The sequence below is a fragment of the Ailuropoda melanoleuca genome, chromosome 4 (assembly GCF_002007445.2).
Source record: "Ailuropoda melanoleuca isolate Jingjing chromosome 4, ASM200744v2, whole genome shotgun sequence".
Classification (NCBI taxonomy): domain Eukaryota; kingdom Metazoa; phylum Chordata; class Mammalia; order Carnivora; family Ursidae; genus Ailuropoda; species Ailuropoda melanoleuca.
In genome coordinates this window covers 52,878,586-52,901,927 of record NC_048221.1, presented here as the reverse complement: position 1 = coordinate 52,901,927, position 23,342 = coordinate 52,878,586, and the positions used below count along the sequence as shown (strand labels likewise).

The 23,342-nt window shown below is 44.3% G+C and overlaps 1 protein-coding gene across 1 annotated transcript in view; it reads right to left on the bottom strand.

Moving 5' to 3' along the window:
• RBSN (rabenosyn, RAB effector) overlaps positions 1-23,342 on the bottom strand; it is a 27,822-nt gene extending 4,480 nt beyond the window's left edge. The window contains exons 1-11 of the mRNA XM_002921246.4: positions 23,178-23,342; positions 20,704-21,024; positions 16,442-16,582; positions 12,121-12,221; positions 11,130-11,175; positions 10,854-11,015; positions 8,753-8,994; positions 6,768-6,838; positions 2,435-2,521; positions 1,238-1,340; positions 100-204 (exon numbers count right to left, since the gene is read on the bottom strand). Coding sequence (XP_002921292.1) covers positions 100-204; positions 1,238-1,340; positions 2,435-2,521; positions 6,768-6,838; positions 8,753-8,994; positions 10,854-11,015; positions 11,130-11,175; positions 12,121-12,221; positions 16,442-16,582; positions 20,704-20,851 — 1,206 coding nt within the window. The 5' untranslated portion in view covers positions 20,852-21,024; positions 23,178-23,342. The remainder of the gene's footprint in view (positions 1-99; positions 205-1,237; positions 1,341-2,434; positions 2,522-6,767; positions 6,839-8,752; positions 8,995-10,853; positions 11,016-11,129; positions 11,176-12,120; positions 12,222-16,441; positions 16,583-20,703; positions 21,025-23,177) is intronic.

Sequence of the window (23,342 nt, the reverse complement as noted above, 5' to 3'; positions counted from 1 at the left end):
GAGAAGTTCTGATTTAACACAATCTCACAGACGGCCGCTTGGGAGCCTGGGGCGGCCTCTGGGCTCAAGAGGCCGCCAGCATCCCTGTGTTTCACTCACCTGTCTCTCCAGGATCCTCTTCTTCTCCATCTCCTGCTTCCTTTTCCTTTTTAGTTCCTCAAACTGTTCTCTGGTTGGCAGTGACATCAAACCCAGCAACTTTTCCTGTAGGGAGTCACGGACAATTTTGTATTTAAATCCTTTTAGGAAGAAAATGAGCCCAGTGAAATCCATTTGTAAGATTCCATCCAAGTCCCACACCCCTGCCTACCCCTTCCCCGCTCTACATTTCCCCACAGCACTTCTCACCAACTTATAAACTATCTATTGTACTTGTTTCTTGTCTACCTCCCTCCAGAAAAAAAGCTTTATGAGAACAGGAATGTCTTTCTGCTTGTGGTAGGATACGTGATATCTAGCACATTGCCTGGTACACAGTAGGCACTCACCAAGTGACTGCTGAACACAGCACTAGTCAAAAGGAGAAGGGGCCTAATTCTCTGAAATACGGTGTTGGAAAACTAACCCAACAGGGCTCTGTCACTGAGCCCCACAGATGTTCACTGTGGCTCTCCCAAGGGGTGTTCTAGGCAGAAGCAACTCAGCTCTAACCAGCCAGGGTTAATCCACCCGTGAACAGTCAGCTGTTCCCTCCCAAGCAGTGGCCCAAGAAGAGTCCCTTAGGACCTTATATTGAAGAAGAAATGGCATGTAACAGCATGTCTGTCAGGCTGTACTCACACTAGCAAAAAGCAGGAATCTATCAGATGCCCAGTGAAAGGGGAATAATTAAAGGATGGTGCACAGAAAGTCGTATTCTACAGCCATTCAAACAGAAACTGGTTAAACAAACACTATGTAAAAAGTGCTTTATGATATAAAATTCAGCGTTAAAAAGAAAAGACAAAAATTTGCAAATATGCACTAATCGTAACTAGTTGGTATAACGAATGCAAATGAAAAACAGAGGAAAATATACTAGAATGATGTGTGATGGTATTGGGGACATAGGATTAAGAAGTTTTTACTTTTCTCTATAATCCAGATTTTTCTCTAAATGTGGCATAACTATATTCACAATTTTAAAAAGTAATAAATGTACAAATAAAGAACAAATCATTGGCATGATCTGCCTTCTGAGAGGCAGGAAAGCAGGGGAGGCAAGTGAGCTATTTCGGCCACCACAGGATGGCTTTACCTGCACAAACAGTGTAGCTGAGTATCTGACCATCCTCTGCAGCCGCACAGTGTTTGGATGTGGCGGAGGGTCCTGGTTCAAGCCCAAGGTTAAGATCTTCTTACTGAATTGGAACAAACACAGCAATGTAACAGGTGCAGCCAGCCCCAGAAACAAGGCTGAAATCTCCAAGTTGCCAGGCTTTTGTGCCAGGACCATCCGTGGAGAAGCGGGTTAAAGCTCCACAGAATGTCCCTGAAGGCAAAGCCCATTCCTTACCCTCTGGTTGTATCCAAGGCCCCTGACACAGCACAGGGTGTCTAACCAACACTCTGCCATCGAGGAACTGACCACATATGCAAGGCCAACTTCACGGGTGAGTGACCTGTGCCTGGTTTAATATTCTGGTGTCACTGTCTTAAAATTCTTTTTTTTTTTTAATGGGAGCAGGGCCTAGGGGGCCAGTGAGGGACTTCCTGGACCCCTGGAGTGGGCTGAGGTGGGGGAGGCAGGGAGAAACTGGCTTTGCCAGGCTGGTACACAAGCAGAAACTGGGCCAGGGGTTTGTGGACCGTGCTGGGGGCAACACTGGGCAGCAGGAGGCTATCGCCACTCCAAGACCCGTATCTTAAAATTCTTAATAATCCTGACCAGGGACTTGCCTTTTCATTTTGCACTGGGCCCCATAAATTACATAGTCAGTCCCACATGGACAGATGGACAAGGCTTCCTCATCTCAGCTCTCCCACTGAATCACTACACTTTCTACTCCTCAAAGGGCTGATTTAACCCCAACAGCCAGTGCATGGTTAAAAAGCGGCTGCTGACTTGAAGAAAGAATCTGGGTTTCTATCCTGGCTGCACCACTTTGCTAGCTGTGTTGCATCTTCTCACCTACAAAGTAAGGGTATTAATCCCTACCATACTGGCTGACTTTGGTTGATAAATGAGATGGGGATACAACCAATGGCTGGTACAAAGATGGTGTCAATAGTCAGTTCCTGTTTCTTTAATAATAATGAACCTTAGAAATCTTAACCAAGTTACTGAGTTGTGTTGAGTGCCGGAGCTGGCACCCACCTCAGCCTGCTCCTCACACATAACTCCCTGTCACTAGGACTCTGGGTAAACGCGGGCCTGCCAGCCGCCCACCGCCTCACTGAAACAGCACCTCCCCCACACAAGGCAGCAAGTCAGACATCACCTCACCGGCCTTACCTTAAAGCATCTATGAGCTCGTACACTTTCTGCACTTCCACTCGAAGGTCACCGGCATGTTCCAGACTATAGGTTGTCTCCCCAGCACTAAGGAAAAATCACGAAAATGTTTGATTCAAGTTTCACCGTGCTGACTGGAGAGTGGTGTGGAAAAGGCCTCTGAGGGTTTAGGGTCTTACAAAGGGCGACACAGCTAATTCTCTCCAAGTGGAATTATTTTACACTCTTGTATGTAATGTAGGGCTCATTCCTTTTCTAAACGTAAGTGCTAATTAACTGGAAGCTGCTTTTAATTTGCAGATGCCACAGGAACAGATTTGTGCCTCAGCCTTTAAGGACTAGCTCATCCCCAAAATAAATGCAAATGAATCTACTTCGGCCCACTCTCCCTAAACAATTTCACTATACCTAGTAAGCCCACTCTCCCTAAACAATTTCACTATACCTAGTAAGCCCACTCTCCCTAAACAATTTCACTATACCTAGTAAGGCATATGAAGTGCTTTACGAAATAAGCTGGTTACCCTACATCCGAGGAGAAAGCAGCTGGCTTTTCTCCCTCGAAGACTACCACCAGGGAGAACAGGAACAACGAGAAAGCTGACCAAGGAATCCCCAACACCTAGCGATGCCCAGCACAGCATGATATCGATCGCCACGTGCTCCCAAGCCTCAGGAACACTTGCTCCCTCCATGAGAAAAGCACTTTGACACCAAATTAAGCAGGGAGAAGACAGGGGATAACTGCCCCGGGTGGAGCAGGGGACTGCAGGGAAGGCCAGAGGCAGCTTCACGCCACTTAACTCCGAGGAACAACAGCAGTTATTATGTGATCTTAGAACTGTTCATTTACAAGTGTGTCACCCATCAGGCCTGCAATGCAAGCGCAATGACAGTGGCTTATCATTTCTATCCACAGTAACTAGTGGATGCCCAAGCTTCGTCAGTACTCCCTGAAGAGAAAACCACTTCAGAAGATCTTGCAGCTGTTAATGCAGCCTCAGCAACAGCCACTCGGCTCCCTTCCTGAGGCAGCAGCAATTTAAGTTAAATAAGCAGGAAGGATTGCTGCGCTGAACTGGTTTCCTGTCTACAAGACAGCCCTAGCTGGAAAAACCTTGGTGTGTGCTGTAATTGGAGGATCCAATAAGGTGGTTTCAAAATCTCAAACTTTTGTCTTGGTATCTCCAAGTCACATGGAAAATAACAAGGTTGGCTCAAATCTGAAAGCACCCCTACCCCGCCCGCCTGGTCTCAGTCACGTCAACCGAATGTATTCCCCACAGAGCACCTATCACGTCTGCAGTTATCTTGCTCATGATTTGTTCACTCGGTTATGGCCTGTGCCCCCAGGTAATGAAGCTCCAGGGCCGCAGACACAGTCTTCACCGCTCATTGCTACAGCCCCAGGACCTAAAATAGTACTTGGCACATAACAAGTGTTCAATAAATATCCATTGAATGAATGAGGAAGTAAAATGTGCTTAAAGCCCTTTAGAACCAGTTCTTGGAGAATGAGTAGGAGTTAGGCATCTGGAAATGTACTCAGCAATAGTAGTTTCCCAGCTGGATGGGGAGGCCCAGTGACCCACAGCTGCATCTGAGGCACAAAGCAACAAAAACAGACTCAGGGAAGGAGCCCTCTGGGTAACGAGGTCATGAGGGAAAGTTGAGTGCCAGCTCAGACTGCCAGGAACACAGTTCTCCTTGCTGACATCCAGGAAGAAGATAGTCCTGCTCTAATTTCAAACCAATGGGCAAAGGTGGGAGGAGGGGTGTTGATTCCAGTAAGTTCCAGGTAGGAAAAGAGCATGAGACAGGTGCTCCAACCCAAGGATTCTCCATTTAGGGGAGGTAGATATCAGAATCACTTGAGCTGCTTCTCCCCACCTACTCATAGGGAGGCTATATGCTCCACTGATTGAAATTATTGCTCAGTGAACTGCAGGAAGAAAAGAAAATGTGTCCTTTCCTCCTGTTCTTCAGAACCAGTGCTCTTGGAATGAAAAAAAAAGAGGAAGAATGGGGTATAGAAAGAGCAAATATAAGGGAAGAGAGGCCCTAGGACCATGGTGGCTGAGAGGGCTGGAGAAACAGGGTGTCCTCCCCTTCTACTGTCTGCTGCCAGGGGCTGCAGACACCCAGTTGCTAGGACTGGAGGAAACGGGGGTGGTCTACAATGATTTCCCTACCTCTTTTCTGTTCTCTTCCCACCTCCTTCCCCTCTCCATGGGCTGGCACACACTGGGGGAGGGAACAGGAACTGGAAGAAGAGCCCCAGAGCAAGAGTAGAGGCAGGGAGACATGCAAGAGAAGAGGTGTCTTAGCCACAAACCAACTGGGTTTAGCTGTTCATATTTTGTAAGTCAGACATTTACAGGCTCGTAAGTAGAAAACTCCTTAAGGATCATGTAAATGAAAAAGTTCATTTTCTTTTCATGTGAGATTCGCACGACAGACTTAGAATGTGGTCACTGACACCATGAAGGAAAAGCCAAGCTTTGTGTTTTTTGTTTGTTTTTAAGTAGGCTCCATGCCCAACATGGGGCTTGAACTCACAACCCTGAAACTGAGAGTCACATGCTCTACTGACTGAGCCAGCCGGGCACCCGAAGCTTTGTTTTGTGGAGACAATATAACACACTACCACGGTAAATGGGCAAATAAAAACACAGGTTTGTTCTAAACAAGGCACATTTAATTCCACATGCATCACTACAAAGGGGGCAGGTGGGCAATGCAGGCTTAAGACAAAGGTAGATAATCCTCACATAGAGAGCTCTGGATCCCATAACTGTTTTTCTGCAGGTTGGGAAAAGACTTGCTGTGATCTGATTCTAGTGGTAGCACTTCAAATTCGAGCTCACCTATCACTAACCTGCAGAAGGAGCAATGCTTTTTTTTTTAATAATATTTTTTATTATATTATGTTAGTCACCATACAGTACATCCCTAGTTTTTGATGTAAAGTTGCATGATTCATTACTTGCGTATAACACCCAGTGCACCATGCAATACGTGCCCTCCTAACTACCCATCACCAGTCTAACCCATCCCCCGCCGAAGTCCTCAGCTCTTAAGAGAGTGTCAGCATATTTTTTCCATAAAGGACCAGATAATAAATATTTTTAGCTTTGGAGGCCAGACAGCCTCTGTCACAACTATTCAACTCTGCTGTTGTAGTTGTAGTTTGCAGTTACAATCAAACAAATGGGCATGGCTCTGCACCAATAAAATTTTATTCATTAAAAAAATGGCAATAACAAGCATTGGCAAGGATGTGGAGAAACTGAAACACACTCACTGCTGGAGGAAATGCAAAGCGGTGCAGTCATTTTGGAAAACAGTCTGGCAGTGCCTCAAAAAGTTTAAAACCTAGAGTTACCATATGACCCAGCAACTCCACACCTAGGTATAAACCCAAAAGAAATAAAAATTCTATGTCCACAAAAAAACTTCTACATGAATATTCACTGAAGCTTTATTCATAATAGAAGTGGAAAAACCCAAATGTTCATCAACGGACTAATGGGTACACAAAATGTGGTCTATCCATGCAATGCATTTGCCCAAGTGGAACGGAACACTAACATGTGCCGCCGCGAGGGTGAATCTTGAAAACACTACACTGTGTGAAAGAAGCCAGACACAAAGGATCATGTATTTATATGAAATATCCCAAACAGGCAAATCCATAGACAGAAAGCAGCCCAATGGTGGCCAGGGAGAGGGGAAATACGCAGTGACTACTAATGGGGGTGGGGTTTCCCTGGATGATAAAAATGGTTTGGAATTAAGAGTGATGACGGTTGTATGACTCTGTGAAGAACCACTGACCTGTACACATTAAAAGGGTGTGTAAATTATTAATTATTAATTTTTTGGTGTGTAAATTGTATCTTAGTTAAAAAAAGAAACAGATGGCAGACTAGATTTGGCCCGTGGGCTGAGGTGTGCCAACCCCTGCTCTAAAGGAAACGCTTGCTCTAAGCCCTGACGCCTCAGTGCCGGCCTGAAGCAGCACCCCCCACCCCAGCAGGCACATGAGCCACACCGTCCTTGCTCACCTCCAGATGCCGCACTCGGCAGCGGTGCCTACCATCTGAGGCCCTTCCCGAACCTCCCCCATCAGAACTGGGCTCCCTTGAACATGGTTACTGAGGACTGTAACACGTGCCACACAGAAATACAGACATGACAAAGATTCTCCACAGCTGGTCACAGAAGAAAAGCACAGCCAGAATTAAGATTTTCATTTTCAGCCACTGAGGAGCTGGGCTGAAGTGCCAACAAACAGTCATCACTGAATTAGAAAAACAGAGGAATAGCTTACTTTAATGATGCTGCCATCCTGATGTATTCAGGAGCTTTCTGGTCAACCTTCTCCATGCAAAGTCGTAATTTCTAAGAACAAAACAAAAGAGGTGAGTGGTGCTCTCAAGGTACAAGAGTTATGCTGTATCAACAGTGATGTATTTAAAATGTACACTTTCCGGGGTGCCTGGCTGGCTCAGTCGGTAGAGCATGCGACCCTTAATCTCAGGGTTGTGAGTTCAAGCCCCACATTGGGTGTGGAGCCTACTTAAAAAAATTTTTTTTTCAATGCACAGATGGAAATATGCAGAGTGGTTTTTTGTTTGTTTTTATTGTTGTTATCAATTTCCTAGTTTACAGACCTCCTTACAAGCAGTAAATCTTGCAGGAAGGAAAGAAAGTGAGGGCAGAACTTCTGACAGGATGTTTTTGCAGGGAGCAAGGCCTTCCAGGACACAAGCCAATGAGTTTACCAAGGCAGAGGAAAGGAATTGGTGGCTACATTCTTCCTCTGCCAGGTGATGGAAGCTACTTGCAAAAGGCATTGCCAGGGCTCACTTCAAAAATCAAGGAAGGAAAAAAGCATGGTGGCTATTTACAAAAATGAGTTATTAGGTCATGAACTCCATACATAGGATGGTTGATGGCTACAGCTGCTGCTTAGGGCAGGGTTTCATTAACACCATTTCTAGTAGTCTAAGTATTCTTGTGGTGATTCCAGAAATGCAGCCATTATGAGCCACAGATCTGCTAACAGTGACCATTCAGTGATCAGCAAATATACAGATTGTAAGTCACCGACTTACAATGGTTAGACTTCATGATTTTTCAACTTTACAATGGTGCAAAAGTGATAGGCATTCTGTAGAAACTGTACTTGGAACTTTGAATTTGTATCTTTCCCCAGACTAGCGACATGCAGTACGACACTCTCCCGTGATGCTGGGCAGTGGCAGCCCCAGGCCAACCACGTGATCACAGGATGAGCCACTGTTCCCCTCACAACCATCCTGTACTCATACAACTTTCCGTTTTTCACTTTCAGCACAGTATCCAGTAAGTTACGTGATACACTCAGCACTTTATTATCAAACAGCTTTGTGTGAGAGGATTGTGCCCAACTGCAGGCTCACGTCAGTGTTCCCAGCACAGTTAGGGTAGGCCAGGCTACTACCCCATGGTGTTCGGTATGTTTGGTGTATTAAAGGCGCTTTTGATTTAACAATATTTTCAACTCGAGATGGCTTTATCAGGACGTAGTCCCACTGTAAGTGGAGGAAGGCCTGGGCGCTCTTCTGCTCAGGGTTCTGCACGAGCTACTACCTCCACCAGGCTGATCTCCCCTTCCCATCTCCCATCCCCTGCCTATGAAACCTCCACCTGGCTAATGCTTCTCAGGCTGTAGGTACCCCCCGCCCCCACCCAGCCATTGGGAGACTGAGGCAGACTCACTCCCCATCTGACTCTGGATCCCGTTTTTGCGTGACACTATGTTCCTCTCGAAGCGTGCATCTACTGAATGCGCTCTGGGATTGCTGGTGGTAATGACAGCTGAGGCATCTGAATGGACTTAAAAGGGAAGCTCTATGCCCACGGGCAGTCACTCAAACCTGGAAAGCCTGAAGCTCCCGAGTTTCCCAGGACTTTTCTGGCCCACTGTTCATACCTGCTCCACCTCCACTACCCCTCACCCGCAAATCCTGTCCACACCGCATGGCAACCATCCTTCCTCCTCTTGCCCCTGGGCCACCAAAGTCTCCAACCTCCTGCTTTCAAGCGGGCAAGGAGGGGTGAGGGAACAAGGTTGTTGCAACACACCCAGGATGACTCTGTGAATTACCCAGGGCCCTAGCGGGGAAACCATACCATGGCCCTTTAGCAGGAACTAAAAATGATTCAAAGGAACAACTTCCCAAAGCATTCTCCAAAATATGCAGGCGTGTACGTAATCAACAGCCAAATCTGCATCTCTAGTCAGACCCAGGACCACACACGCTGAGTCACCTCATAGAGCTTTACGATGTCGGGGGTGTGCTCCTTCTCGTCAATCTGCTGCTCTCTCTTGAGCAGCGTGTCCTTGCAGTGCGTGCAGCAGCGGATCCGGTCGTCATCCTTCTCGTCCAGGACGGAGCTTACGCTGCTCACGCTGCTGATACTGCCCCGGCGCGAGCCGTGGACACTGTTGGGTGACTGGCTGGGGCTGGTGTGCGTGCTCAGGGAATCTTTGCTGGCACTGGTGAGCTTGTCTGTAAAGCACAGCACAGGACAGGCAGCAGTGAGCCCGCAGCCTCCAATCACCCCACTGCTCACAACAGAGAGGAGGCCACAGGTGCTGATGCAGGCTCTGTCTATGGGCAAGAAGCACCACACCTTTGCCCTCCTGGGGTCAGGCTCTGTGGCGGAGCGACTCCCACTGTCAGCCAGGAAACAGCCAGCCAGCCTGGGAAGGTCTCTCTTTGAGGGTCTGAGGCCCATTCTTAACCTGACCCAACACAATCCACATTCTCCCCAGACTGTCCTGACAGACTTCCCCACTCCCAAACATCTCACTCCTACCGCTTCCAAAGCTCGGCTCACGTGGTACATCCTTTCGGAAGCCCTACTCTATCCCTTGAGGAAAAAACAACATGCCCTTCCTATTAGGTCCTACCATGTCACCCCGCTTGGAGGGCTTTCCACTTTTCTCCCTGTATGACAGTTCTATGTATACCCAGAGCTGCTCTATGAATCTGTGACTCTGGGAGGGCAGGAACTGTCTTATTCATACCTGTACCCCAATATATCCAACAAGGATACCCCACAGCAGCTGCCCAGTAAATGTTAATTAGCACAAGACAAGAAAGGTAAATAGTGCCTCAAAAGCATAGCTTATGAAAAGTCAGTCTCAGGGAGAAAGGGAAGGTATCAAGGTAATGTGTGCCTGCTGGATGTCAGAACTGGACAGAGGAAGCATCTGCTTCTGTTCCACGTTGTCCAGATGCTCCATAGCCAACAGCACATGCAGAGTTAGCGGAACACCCCAGGGTTGCAAAACCACACCAAATGTTCCAGAATTGGCCCAAAGCCCAGGAGATCATCTTTAGCAACTTTTAACCAGCCGAGACTCAAAGTTCTAGACCCTCTGGTTCCACCTAACCTTGCAGCCACCATCCCCATAATTCTCAAACACGTCCTCTACACTCCCCCAACTATTCTATTTGTTCATCTCCTAACCTTCCCCCGGGGCCCTTCCACAGCTTTGCTCCTGCTCTGCACTCTACCAGGATCCCTTGTGCCCTATCTCTGTGCAATCCTGGCTGTCTTTTAAGCTCTTCTCAAACATCACCTCCCAACCCTGGGCATCCATGCTCTTGATCCCTCCAGCACTCAGTGTCTCTCATATTATGATGTTACAGTCTGTTCTATGACAATAAACTGTGACTTTTATCTCAAAGGAAAGGACTAGCCTGCTGCTCATTTTTAAAGACCCTCTCTTACAGTCTCCTCTCAAAGCCTCAGCTGCCACTTCCAAGCAGAGCTGACGATGATGTGGTCAGCTCTCCTGGTGTCTGATGCAACTTCCCTCATAGTACTTATCACTTTATAAAGCAATTATTTGTAAGTCTATAGCCTCTGCTAAATGCTAGACCCTTTGTGGGAAGGGACAATGCCTTACAAACCACAGGTGGGCAAACATGACCTGTAAACCAAGTCCAGCCTGCTTTTGTATGGCCCTTGAGCTAAATAAGGTTTTTTAAAAGGTTGTTTAAAACCTTTTTTAAAAGGTGTTTTAAAAAGGTTTTTTAAAAAACATTTTTAAAAGGTTGTTTAAAAAAAGAAGAAGAAATGTCACAGAGACCATCTGTAGCCCACAAAGCTTAAAATATTTACTCTCTGATCTTTTACAGAAAAAGTCTGCCAGCCCTTGTTATTCACCACTGTATCCCTGGACCCTAGCATTGTGCCCAGCCTATAGCAGGCTTCATGGAATCAATAAATGAACGGATGAAGACCCCATGGGACATTCACTTAAACAAAAACGTTCAAAAAATCACCCACTAGTGATCAGCAAACAAACTAGTCACAAGAAGATCAGGGTCCAGGGCCCCGCCTCCAAGTTACCTACTTGCAAAAGAGAGGCTGATGAGCTCCATACACTTCTTGCACATAATAGACCCGCAGAGGCGGCAGTGGTGGCGGCGGTTACGAATGCTGAACTTATTCCCACAGTCTGGACAGAAAGGGACATCCTGGTCGTTGACCCAAGGCACCACGGACTTTTCTATTGCTTTGGGAAGAACAAAACAAAAATCAAAAAAACAGAAAAGCTAGCCATTTTAAAAAGAGGTTTGGTCAGCGAGAAAGATAAACAGAATGAATGTGAGCAAAATTCTAGAGTTACCTCGTATCTTAGCGGACTCAGTATTCGTTCTGTCAAACGCAGTGAGCTGACAAGAAGAAAACAGTGCCAAATGGAATTAAACAGGTGATGTACATACTTTCCACAGGCAAGAGGCATTAAGCAGGAATTCACACATCTTCATTTCTCAAGTCTCATCTGTCAACCCCAACCCCACAAAGTCACAAAAGCAACTTCACATTGGACAGAGTATTAGCTTTGCATCTAGAAGACAGCTCTCTTCCCCGTGACCAGATTCCAATCTCTTTATTGTCAGTTCTCTGTTTAAGCAATAACCAGGGGTAGGCAAGGATATGGTCGGTGTGGCTACTGAAAGCAATGGGGAACTCCTGATTCTCCACGGTCCTCCTGGACAATGAAACTGGCCTACAAAGTACACACATTTCTGCCCTACAATGTACACATCAAGAACTATACCTGCGGTTGCTACCATGCCCACCATATAATCCAGGTTTACACAACAAGCATTTCTAGGGTCAAAGTAGAACAGAGTGACTGTGGGTGCTGAAGACACACTCTGGTACCGTAGGACGAGAAGGCCCAGTCCCGATGTTCCCACACTGAATGCTGGCCCTAGCTGAGTACTCCTCACAGACCTTGTCACCATCTTCTGTCTGTTATCGAGTATCACATACTATGTCCCACTGCATGATTGTACTTTGGACACCCAGAAGAGGAAATAATTAGAAGGTAGAAAGGTTTTCGAGCAGCCAAGTGGGTTTCAGAGGAAGGAAAAGGAAAGCTGGATACGTGCAAGTCTGTCAACCTGGGCCATCTCCTACAGTAAAACCAGCCCAGGCTAGAACTGTCTACCATGTCCTCTGTGCCCCTCTAGGTGGGTTCGAGGTGGGGCATTTCTCTGCCAGCATCAAATATATACAACATACATGATACACACTGCAGAAATATAATTTTTTTCCTCCCAGAAAACTTATACTTGCGGAAAAAAATGTTTTAAAACAATAAAATTTACCTTCTCTAACCTGATTATTAATTTATTAACTTCAACAACATAGTGGTCAATTCTGGCAGCTCGGTGTTTTTTGAAGTCAGAAAGATGGCTTCTCACAGCACCTAGGACAGGAAATAGGGAGATAAATAACATGTCACTTCTCTGAGAGAGCTGCTTATCCTCAATGAATTTTATTTTATTTTTTTAAAGATGACTTTGTATTGTTTAAGACTGTATTTATTTATTTATTTATTTATTTATTTATTTATTTATTTATTTGAGAAAGAGACAGAGAGCACGAGTGTGGGGAGGAGCAGAGGGAGAGGGAGACAGAATCCCAAGCCGACTTTGTGCTGAGCACAGAGCCCAACACGGAGCTCAATCCCAGGACCCTGAGATCATGACCTGAGCTGAAAATAAGAGTCAGATGCTTAACCAGCTGAGGCACCCAGGTGCCCCTATCCTCAATGAATTTTATTTCATTTTTTTTTAAGATTTCATTTATTTGAGAGAGAGAGACAGAATTAGCGAGAGAGAGCACAAGTGGGGAGGAGAGGGAGAAGCAGGCTCTCCGCCAAGCAGGGAGCCTGACATGGGGCTTGATCCCAGGACCCTGAGATCACAACCTGAGCTGAAGGCAGACGCCCAACTGACTGAGCCAGTTAGGCACCCCTTCAATGAATTTTAAACACAAGCAGAAATTCAAGGAGTTTAGAGTCTTACTAAAAATTCAAAGACAAGCAAATGGGAACAAATTTGCTAAACTGTTAACTAGTTACCTTGGAGGCCACAAAGCACAATATAAGAGACCTCAGAGTATGGTGGGGGAGACTGGAGCCTGCCTGCGCTCAAATTTCAATTTCAAACAATTTCTCACACAAATGGAACCAAGTAGTTTGTTGTTTTAGCATATCTGAAATATCTTCTCTTCCAAAACACCAACTCACCCCAGCTGCACAAAGTGACCTCCAACAAGTCCCTTGATGTCTGTGTAACTTGGGAGTACTCATCTATAAAATGGGGATAACAGTAGGACTTACTCTGCAAGGTTGTTAGGATTAAAAGTTAAAATTTATTAAGTCCTTAGAACACTGTCTGGCACATGAATTTTTGTTAAGTAAAAAGGACAGTAACATCATAGGCGATTTTTAAAAATCCCTCATACTTTTCTGTGCTTTCCAAAGTTGGTACACTATGGGTTTTCATCAGAATAAAAACAGTCCCTCTCAAAATAGTCCCCAAAATGTAAATGCTAACAGATGTCACTGGAAGAGCTAGTTAAACTGATACCTTGATCAGTCCAGCGGCAAAGATCCAGGAAAACCTTCTCACACAAATGGAACCAAGTAGTTTGTTGTTATAGCATATCTGAAATATCTTCTCTTCCAAAACACCAACTCACCCCAGCTGCCCCCACCCCAGCACCCAGTCCACTTCCTCTTCCCAACCACGGCCTATTCACTTGTAAGTTGTGCCCCACCTGGAGCTTCTCACATACTATACTCTGCACCATCCTTGCTCTCTTCTCCCCTAACCATACTCTCTAACATCGAATTAAATTTTAGTTTCAAATTCTTAGCTGTGATCAGAAATCTTTTAAGATTTTACTTATTTATTTGGCAGAGACAGAGCGTGAGAGCGCACAAACAGGCGGAGAGGCAGGCAGAGGGAGAAGCAGACTCCCTGCTGAGCAGAGAGCCCGACATGGGGCTCAATCCCAGGACGCCAGATCATGACCTGAGCTGAAGGCAGATGCTTAACTGACTGAGCTACCCAGGTGCCCCGGCATGACCACAGATCTTAACTTTTAGAATTTGGCATTCACTTGACCTTCCACAATTGTGACTTCCTCCAGTTGTTGAAACCAGCAAGTTAATCAGAAAATTGCTCTGATAACTTAACATTGGCCATCATGAAACAGGCTATCAAAAAGCTAGTAAGAATCCACATGCCTGAAATTTCTCCTTCATGTTTCAAATTGACTTTCATATGTAACTCATTATTATAGGTATACTATCACGTTTTATTAGTTTCAGGTGTACAACATATTGATTTGAAAAAAAATTTTTTAATTCTTTTTTTTAAATTTTAAGTAATCTCTCTACCCATCACAAGGTTCAAACTCACAATCCTGAGGTCATGAGTCACACACTCTTTCGACTGAGCTAGCCAGGAGCCCCTGATTTGAATATTTCTTAGATTTTATTTTTTTATTTTTTTACTAAAGTGTAATTAACAATGTTACATTATATAGTGTTATTTTTATTTTTTATTATTTTTTAAGATTTATAATATTTGAGATATTATTCACACAATTCACCATTTAAAGCATACAAATTCCATGGTTTTTAGCATATTCAGAGTTGTACAACTATCACCAAAATAAATTTTAGAACATTTCACCACCCCAAAAGGATGAGTTTTTAAAAAAAGATTTTCTTTATTTATCTGGGGGGGGAGCACAGAAGGAGAGTGACAGGGAGAAGCAGACTCCCCACTGAGCAGAGAGCCTGATGCAAGGCTCAATCCCAGGACCCCGAGATCATGACCTGAGCCAAAGGCAGATGCTTAACCAACTGAGCCACCCAGGCATCTCTATAGTGTTACTATTATTATTATTTTTAAAGATTTTATTTATTGATTTGACAGAGAGAGAGACGGCCATCGAGAGAGGGAACACAAGCAGGGGGAGTGGGAGAGGAAAAAGCAGGCTCCCAGGGGAGCAGGGAGCCCCATGCGGGGCTCGATCCCAGGACCCTAGGATCACACCCTGAGCCGAAGGCAGACACTTAACGACTGAACCACCCAGGTGCCCCCCATAGTGTTATTTTTAAAGCCATTTTCTTCTGCCATGATGAAAATGTTTCCACTCTCCAATATGGTAGCCACTAGTGTAGACTGAGCACTTGAAATTTGTCTAGTGTATGACTGAGGAAATTACTTTAAATTTTATTTAATTTTAATTTATTTAAACTTAAATAGCCATATATAGTTAGTGGTTATCCTATCAGACAGTGCAGTTCTAAGATTTTCCTCATCCAAAAAGACACATTCCACTGTGGCCCCATAAGAAGAATATGGTAGATGACTCTGGGTAAATATCAATTCCCTCCTTAGAGTCTGTTTCCTCATCTATAAATGGGAATGAGCATCATGAGCCATTCTACCTCATGAAGCTTTTGTGAAAGATGCAAAAGACAGTGAATATGAAAGTATAATAAAGCCTTAGAAGGAAATCATTATACATTGCATGGATAGAAAATATATTGTTTTGTTATCATACAACAGTTAAAGGACATGTAAAATTAGCTAGTTCAACTTCATACACATTTTTGGTAACAGCTCCGTTGAGATATTATTCACACAACCCACCATCTAAGCATACAAATTCCATGGCTTTTAGCATATTCAGAGTCATACAAACATCACCAAAATAAATTTTAGAACATTTTCACCACCCAAAAAAGATGATTTTTTTTTAAAGATTTTATTTATTTATTTGAGAGAGAGAGAGGGAAAGCACAGAAGGAGAGTGAGACGAAGAAGCAGACTCCCTGCTGAGCAGAGAGCCCAACGTGGGGCTCAATCCCAGGACCCTGAGATCATGACCTGAGCCAAGGGCACATGCTTAACTGACTGAGCCACCCAGGCACCCTAGGGTGACTACTTTGAAAGTCAGTAGATGGTACCATAATTATGTGTTTCAGAAAATTCAGTTGCACAAATAAATCAGTGAGTGCCTCTTGCTAGGCAGGTACATCCTACGTGAGAAGAGACAGCCCAGTCAATGGAGTCTCTGCCTGGGCTGATGTCAAACACCTGAATTCCTACCTCAGTTCTGTAGTTTCTTAGCTGTTTGACTCTGGGCAGGTCCCCACCCAGTACAGTGAGGATTAAATGAGTATACACGTAAAGCATTTAATGCAGTGCCTAACACAAAGCAGGTGTTCAGCTCATTTTGATCCATTTTTGCCCCCCTCTGGGACATAAGGTCCATGAGCTTAGACCATTCTGGTTTACTGATGCCTCCTTGGCTGACTTTTTCTTTTTTAAAGATTTATTTATTTAGAGAAACAAAGCGAGCATGCGAGTGGGGGGAAAGGCAGAGAGAGAGGATCTTCAAGCAAACTCCCACTGAGCGCGGAGCCCAGACACAGGGCTCAATCTCACGACCTGTGTGAGATCATGACCTGAGCCGAAACCCAAGAGTCGGACAAGTAACTGACTAAACCATCCAGGTTCCCCCCCCGCCCACCTTTTTTTTCTCAGCTAACTCTTAAAACAGCACCTAGAAGATATAGGTGTCCAAACATTTGCTGAATGAATGAACAAAATTTCTTACCTAGTTCCTGGGGTTCCCACATGTAAGGGTCGACCCCTCCATAACTGAAAGACTCATATCCTTGTGTCCCTGATTCTGCTCGGTCATCTCCTTCTCGTTTCAACAGCCTGTTCTTGGCTTTCTTAGCCTTCTGGACAAGACCTTGAAAAATGAAACAAACACCATAAATGAATCCATAAACATCTAGTAAAAAGTCAAGGGATATCTCAAAACACAAGACTGATGAAATGACTATACTTTAAAAAATTTTGGATCCCAAATAAATTGGAATAATAAGCCCACAACCACTGTATTACAAATACCACAGAGCATTCATTCACTAGTTAGTATTAGCAGTAAGTTGGTTTACGTAGCCAATATACAGCTAAATTACTACTCACAGGCAAATTTAAGAGCCCAGTTAAAGTATTAAAATCAAATTCAATGAGGGGATCAAGGCAATGGAAATTTTTTTTTCTAGATCTTAACTGGGGAGGTGGTTATACGGATATATACATTTTTCAAAACTCACTGAATTGTACACCTAAAAACTTATGTGTAAACTATATCTTAATTAAAATAAACTATATCTTAATTAAAATAAAGTTTTTTAAACTTTTTAAAAATTAAATTCTACGGGGGCACCTTCGGCTCAGGTCATGATGGGTCCTGGGATTGAGCCCTACATCGGGCTCCCTCCTCAGTGGGGAGCCTGCTTCTCCCTCTGCCTCTGCTATTCCCTCCGCTTGTACTCTCTGGCTCTCTCTCTGTGTCAAATAAATAAATAAAATCTTGAAAAAAAATTAAATTCTATGTTATTATTTACTCTATGAAGTCATGAGTAAACACTTTTTGTTTACTTCCAGGATGGGATTTTACCAAACCAACATTTCTGGGCTAGTGTTCCCCATAATGCTTAGCTCTACACAGAGTTCTTCTTCCCCCACTCACGTCTGAATGCATGCGTGAGGATGTTGACAAAAAGCTTCAAGAAACAGGCGTAACACCTCTAACGTAACACAAAGTGAACCAGACTAACGAACGCTTCCTGGATTGATTCTTTGCATGTACCAGGCACAAAACAAAGTGCTTTCTAAAAATCAGGCCAATGCATGCTCACAACATTATGAGGCAGGTGGTATCCCTCCTTATAAATGAGGATGTGACATAAAGTGGGGGAACACTTGCTGCACCCCAGATCACAGAGCTTATAAGGCAGCAAAGCTGCAAGTGGAAACCTCATCTGTTTGAAATGAGAACCCCAGCTCTCCCCAGCGAGTGTGATTCAAAAACTATGCCTCTGCAGAACAGGGCTTTTGCCACCTCTGCTAAGTGAGAGGACCTGCTGCTTGTTAAAAAGGAACAGCAGTCAACTTGTGGGGAAAAAATTCTTGATTCTATTAAGGTTCTTAAATTTGGGGTAATTATCCCTTTCTATCCCTAAAATCTAGTAGAAAATAATAGATTTATTTTTATTTACTTTTTAAAAGATTTTATTTATTTATTTGACAGAAAGAGAGCACAAGCAGGGGGAGCAGCAGAGGGAGAGGGAGAAGCAGGCTCCCCGCTTGCAGGACCCTGGGATCATGACCTGACCCAATGGCAGATGCTTAACCAACTGAGCCACCCAGGCACCCCTAAAATATGAGATTTAATACAAAATACAATTCTTTTAGATTTAATAGATCAATACTTCATGGGGTTCCCACAATTTTGAAGTGCTCTGTCACCTGAGTAACATTAAAAACACTACCACAGCTTTTCAAAAACCTAGGGAAATGCAGACATGGAGGGGCTGACAGGCAGAGGGGGAAACTGTTAAGCTTATAGATATGTCTTTGCGAGACAGTCAAGCTATTGGCTACTCTGAGATGGTTTTCTCCCACTGGAAAAAATAAGGTCCACCAGAACTAAAGGACACCATCTAAAATGCATTCAAGTAATCTCTCCTAACAACATGGGAGAGAAAACTGTCTGATCTAAACAAAGGGTTAGCAAACAGGAAACTGGAGTTAGCATTCACTAATTTATTTCTGCAAACAAGACTAAACTGCGTTGGGTTATTAAACAGGCAGTCCATGCCATTTATCCACTTTACGAGGACAGAAGAACCCTTTGGCAGCCTTCCTAGGTGTAGTACTTCAAGAGGGGGCCAATTAAGAACAAGCCCATATGTTTTTAAAAACACAAAGCAGGAAAAAAAAAAGTAACAACAACAAAAAAAAAACATAAAGCAAAAGTCAGTTAATTTTCAACCACCCTTTCTTATATTTACTGTACGAGTGCTAAACCGAAGCTGAATCAGGGCTGGAGCCCAAACTCACTGACCACCTTCTAGTAATGACAAATTTATATTTTCTTTCTTAAACTGCCTCCAAAACCTGATACCAAGGTTTGCTCTTTTGGCTTTAACATTTCACTTGACAAAATCAGCAATGTCATAAAATTTGTGAGAAGCAAAAGACCACATGAAGACATGACCTGCTCTTTAAAGGACTTTTCAAAAATCTTTGATGTCAATCTTTAAAACTTTCCTGATTCTGAAACACAGAAAACTCCCACACAAGCAAGATTCCCTTCCTGACTAAACAAATGATCATTAGACTAAAGGAATGCTTAACTCAATTTCTTAGTTCTTCTGAGGTACAGGTGGGGAAACCGAGGGAAAAACACAAGAGAATTCTATCAAATTTTTTTTCACAACTCATAAAATTCCTACTCTATTATTCTTTAAGTGGATTCCCACATCTGTTATTCCCTAAGTAACCTTAAACATTTTTCCTCTAATAAATAGGTCACCACGGGAAGCTGAAGACATTGTCTAACCTCTGTACCCACTAGCATCTAAGTCGTCATGACATCACAGTATAGGACTCAGGTCAGCTGATACTCAGGCTGGATGCTAATTAAAAATCACGGAGGCCCTTCAGCTGTCCAAGGAAACCTAGATGATCAGTTTGTTTGCATTCTAGCTGCAGGACAAGCTGTGATTGGAACACAGAATCTGGTATCATCAGTGATGCCAAGTGGAAAGAGCAGCAGTAGACTCAGAAGACCTGGGGTCAAGGCCTAGCTCTGCCAATTCCTATGTGGCCTTGGATAAATCACTCAACATCTCTGAGCTTCACTTTTTCTCTGCAGAATGAAACCAACCACCTTCTTGCAGAGTTGCTATGAGAATCAAAAGAAATAATGTTTATGAAAGAACTCTGGAAACTATAAAATGCAAAACACTTTTGGGGGGCCTTCTAATAGTTATGGCTCTCCTCGAGCCTCTACAGACAGAAGCCATCTTATTTATCACAGCCCTCAGGATTTTGAAAATATCTGACTTTGTTGTGTTTTTGGACAGAGGTTATAAAATGTTAATGATTTCAACAATTTTTTCTGAAAAGTGAAACATGGAATGGGACTATTTGATTACAGGGGGCATGTGACTCACGTGTGTGGAGGCCAAATACCACTTAGAAATACATGATCCTCCCCTTCTCTCTCACCCAACACAGAATTGTGAATATACATCCAGACCTTTTTAATCTCACTGCCTTCGGAAATGCTGCCAGCTGGAAGAAGCAGCTGACAGTGAGTTCCGGAGCAGTGGCATCCTATTTAGGAGTTAGAATCTGAAGTTCTGGAAATGAACACTATGTATAGTTAAAATTGCTTTGAAAAAATTCTTTCTGCAACTCTCTACGACCTGAGGACTGGGAAGCCCAAAAACAAGTTTAACCTTTTGGGTTTTTTCTCCTTGCTCTTCAACTATGACCTTCCTTTTTCTGGGCTGCAGAGAAAAAGGTATAAGTGAAGAAGGAAGAATGGCAGGCACGCTTGAATTTGTGACAGGGAAATGGGTGTACAATGTGCCTCCACTTTCAGAGCAAAGGAAAGGAGTTCCACTCCAAATTCCTCACAGGCTGGCGATTAGATAATTCAGTGTAGCATGAGACAGCACAGCATAAGAATTACAATTACTAGGTTCAAAGCCAGGCCCTGCCTCACTATGTGACTTCAGGCAACTTATCTAATTTCTCCATGACTAGTACCCTCATGAGTAAAATGGGTCTCACAGTCCAATAGTTATTGCGAGAATTAAATGAAGTTCATTCATGGGAAGACTTTGAACAATGCCTGGCACAAGGTAAGCATAAGATAAATGGTCACTGCTATTATTATTTTCTATTGTTTATCGTGTTCTGGCGGCATCATGGAAGTTAATGAAACCATCCCATGAGTTAATGCTCCCACTGACGGAATAGGATAAGCAAAAAATTCTCGCCTCTTACTTTTAATTTGCCCTTTGACATCCCGGTCTTCCCCAGAGTGCTCTTCCTCATAATGTGACTGAAGCTGATAGAAAGACTGCAGGTTCTTCAGGCACAAAGGGCAAAGGAAGCCCTCCCTCACTTCCCCAGGGTCATCCAGGGAAGCCATAGCAGTGTCCCTCTCAGCCCCTGCAAGGCAGAGGCCTCATGCCAAGAGTCAGCTTGATTCCTCCACAAGGGACCAGGGCTCTCACAGCATTAGCTTAACCAAGCAGCACACAGATGATGGGGAAGTGGTATCATGGCCCTGGATGAGGTTTCCTCTTTGGAGTAGGAGAAGCTCTGAAACAGGAAAGAAGAAGGGTGGGGGGAGAAAAAAAAAATAGCCAATTCAGGCAATTAGCAGCAATTGAGAATTTTCTTTGTTCTTTTCACAGTTCAACAAGATTACTTAATGTTTGTTCAGTACAGGCTTGAAAACACAAAACTGCTTTCTCAAATCCTTACAGCAAAACACAAAACCTTTAAAGATTTGAGAACATCAGTGGACAATGGCAACTCAGTGAAGTAGGGAGCACAGATTCCTGAAGATAAGAAAATTCAACCTCAAAAGCAAATAATAGCAAGGCAGTTCTCTTTACTCCAACCGGTCCAACTTCATAATCTGTATGCCATTTTAGCCATTGGGGAAATGTCTCAAGTACTTACCAACCTACAGAAATTTTTGACTCTTTACCTTGGTCATTTATTCAACCACACATACTGAGCTCTTACACCTATGTCAAAAATGCAAACAGAAAAAGAGATAGTGTCTGCCCTGAAAAACAAACAAAAGTAAAACTAAAACCAAACCAAACAAAAATCCCAACCTTAGTCTAAGGAAGAGCATTAGAAACCCAGTGGTAAAAATAAAAATCTACTTTGTGTTGTATATTTGTAGACTACTTTCTCTAAAATGAGTTTACTGGATTTTATAAGCCAATAAATGACAGTTGAACAGCAAGCCTAATGTTCTCACTGCTTCAAAAATAAAAGGATTCGGTGCTTAAACAATTCAGGTCTTAGTAAGTTACATCTTCACTTTTATTGGGCCATCGCAAAGTCACTTCCAGTGTCGCCACAGAAAAACTCCCAATCATAGGGAGAATCCGACAAAACCATTCCAAAAAAGCAGAGAAATTTCTCCCCAAGATCCTGAGGTCACAAACCACAGGAGAGAGTAAGAGGAAATACATGACCCTCAGCTTTGGATGGAGCTGCTTAGCAGGCCTGTGAGGGACTGCCTGCTCCTCAAAGCTGAAGGGTAGCTGCAACCCAGAAAATAAACAAATGAAACACCGGGACCCTGTTTTCTTTTCCTTTAAGAACACAGATCTCAGTCCCTCTTTCAGACAGTCACTGAAATAGCTCCAGTTCCCACCCCAGCCATTGGTTCATCAGATGCCCTGACTCTGAAAGCCCCCTTCCTTCCGATGCATTCACCCTAACAAACACACACACACACACACACACACACACACACACACACACACCCTTCACATCTCAACCCAACCTTACTTCCTCAAGAAAATGCCTCTTACTTGAAGCATTCTACCACGGGACAGCTCCTGCACTTCCTTCAGGAAGGCACTTAAATCAATTTATAATCACAAGTACATAAAATAACTAAGAACGTAAGACTCTAAGCTCTGTAAGGGCAGAGACTATGTGCGTTTTTCCCACCACCTTATCCCTAGGGTCTAGCACAGTCCCTGGCACCTACCACGAAGAAACGCAATAAAGCCTCAAGAATGAATGAATGCATGAACAAACTCTAAAACCACATAACCAAACACAACACAAACCAAAGAAATCTACTACAGACCACCAAGCGAGACCCCACAACTATAACACATGCAAGCCCCTCACATCCTACACCACGTAAAAAATAAACATAAAACCTACATATCCTGAAATTACACACCCAGCATGAATGCTACCCGGCTACATGCCGCATACACTACACAGCCCACAGTCGCACTCATCACCGTCTCGACCGCACACAACACCCGCCACATAATTCAATAGGATGATGCACACGTCGCATAAAAACACACAACATGAAAGACTCGACCCCACAGAGCAGACATGACCACTTCACATCGCACAGACGCCACACCAAACGCTACAGACAACTCCACACAAACTGGGAACCCAAACGCCTCAACCTCACACAATCAGGGAACCAAACACTAACACTCAGGAGACAACCGCCCACCCAGACTCAGCCCCATAACGAAACACAATTATGCACGCCCCGCCTAACCACACAACCAAACGGAGCCCAATCGTCGCAAGCACACACAGGCGAAACTCGCGGCCCGAAAGCCACTTCTCCCACCAAGCACGTCACACCCACCACAACCACACACATCCCACACCCGCATGGCCCGCCCGTCTCCGCTCCTCACGGGAGCCGCGCTCCGAACCCTCAGGCCCTGCCCGGCCCTCTGTACCCGGCTGCGCTCCCACTAGTACGCAGGCCTGTCGGGTCCTCCGGCCCGGGCTCTGGGCCTTTGCGGTCCCTCACTCAGCAGCGACGGCCATCTCCATCGGCTGCTCGACGCTCGGCAGGCGCGCCTGCGCGGCACCGAAACCGGAAAGCAGGCTGACAGACGCCT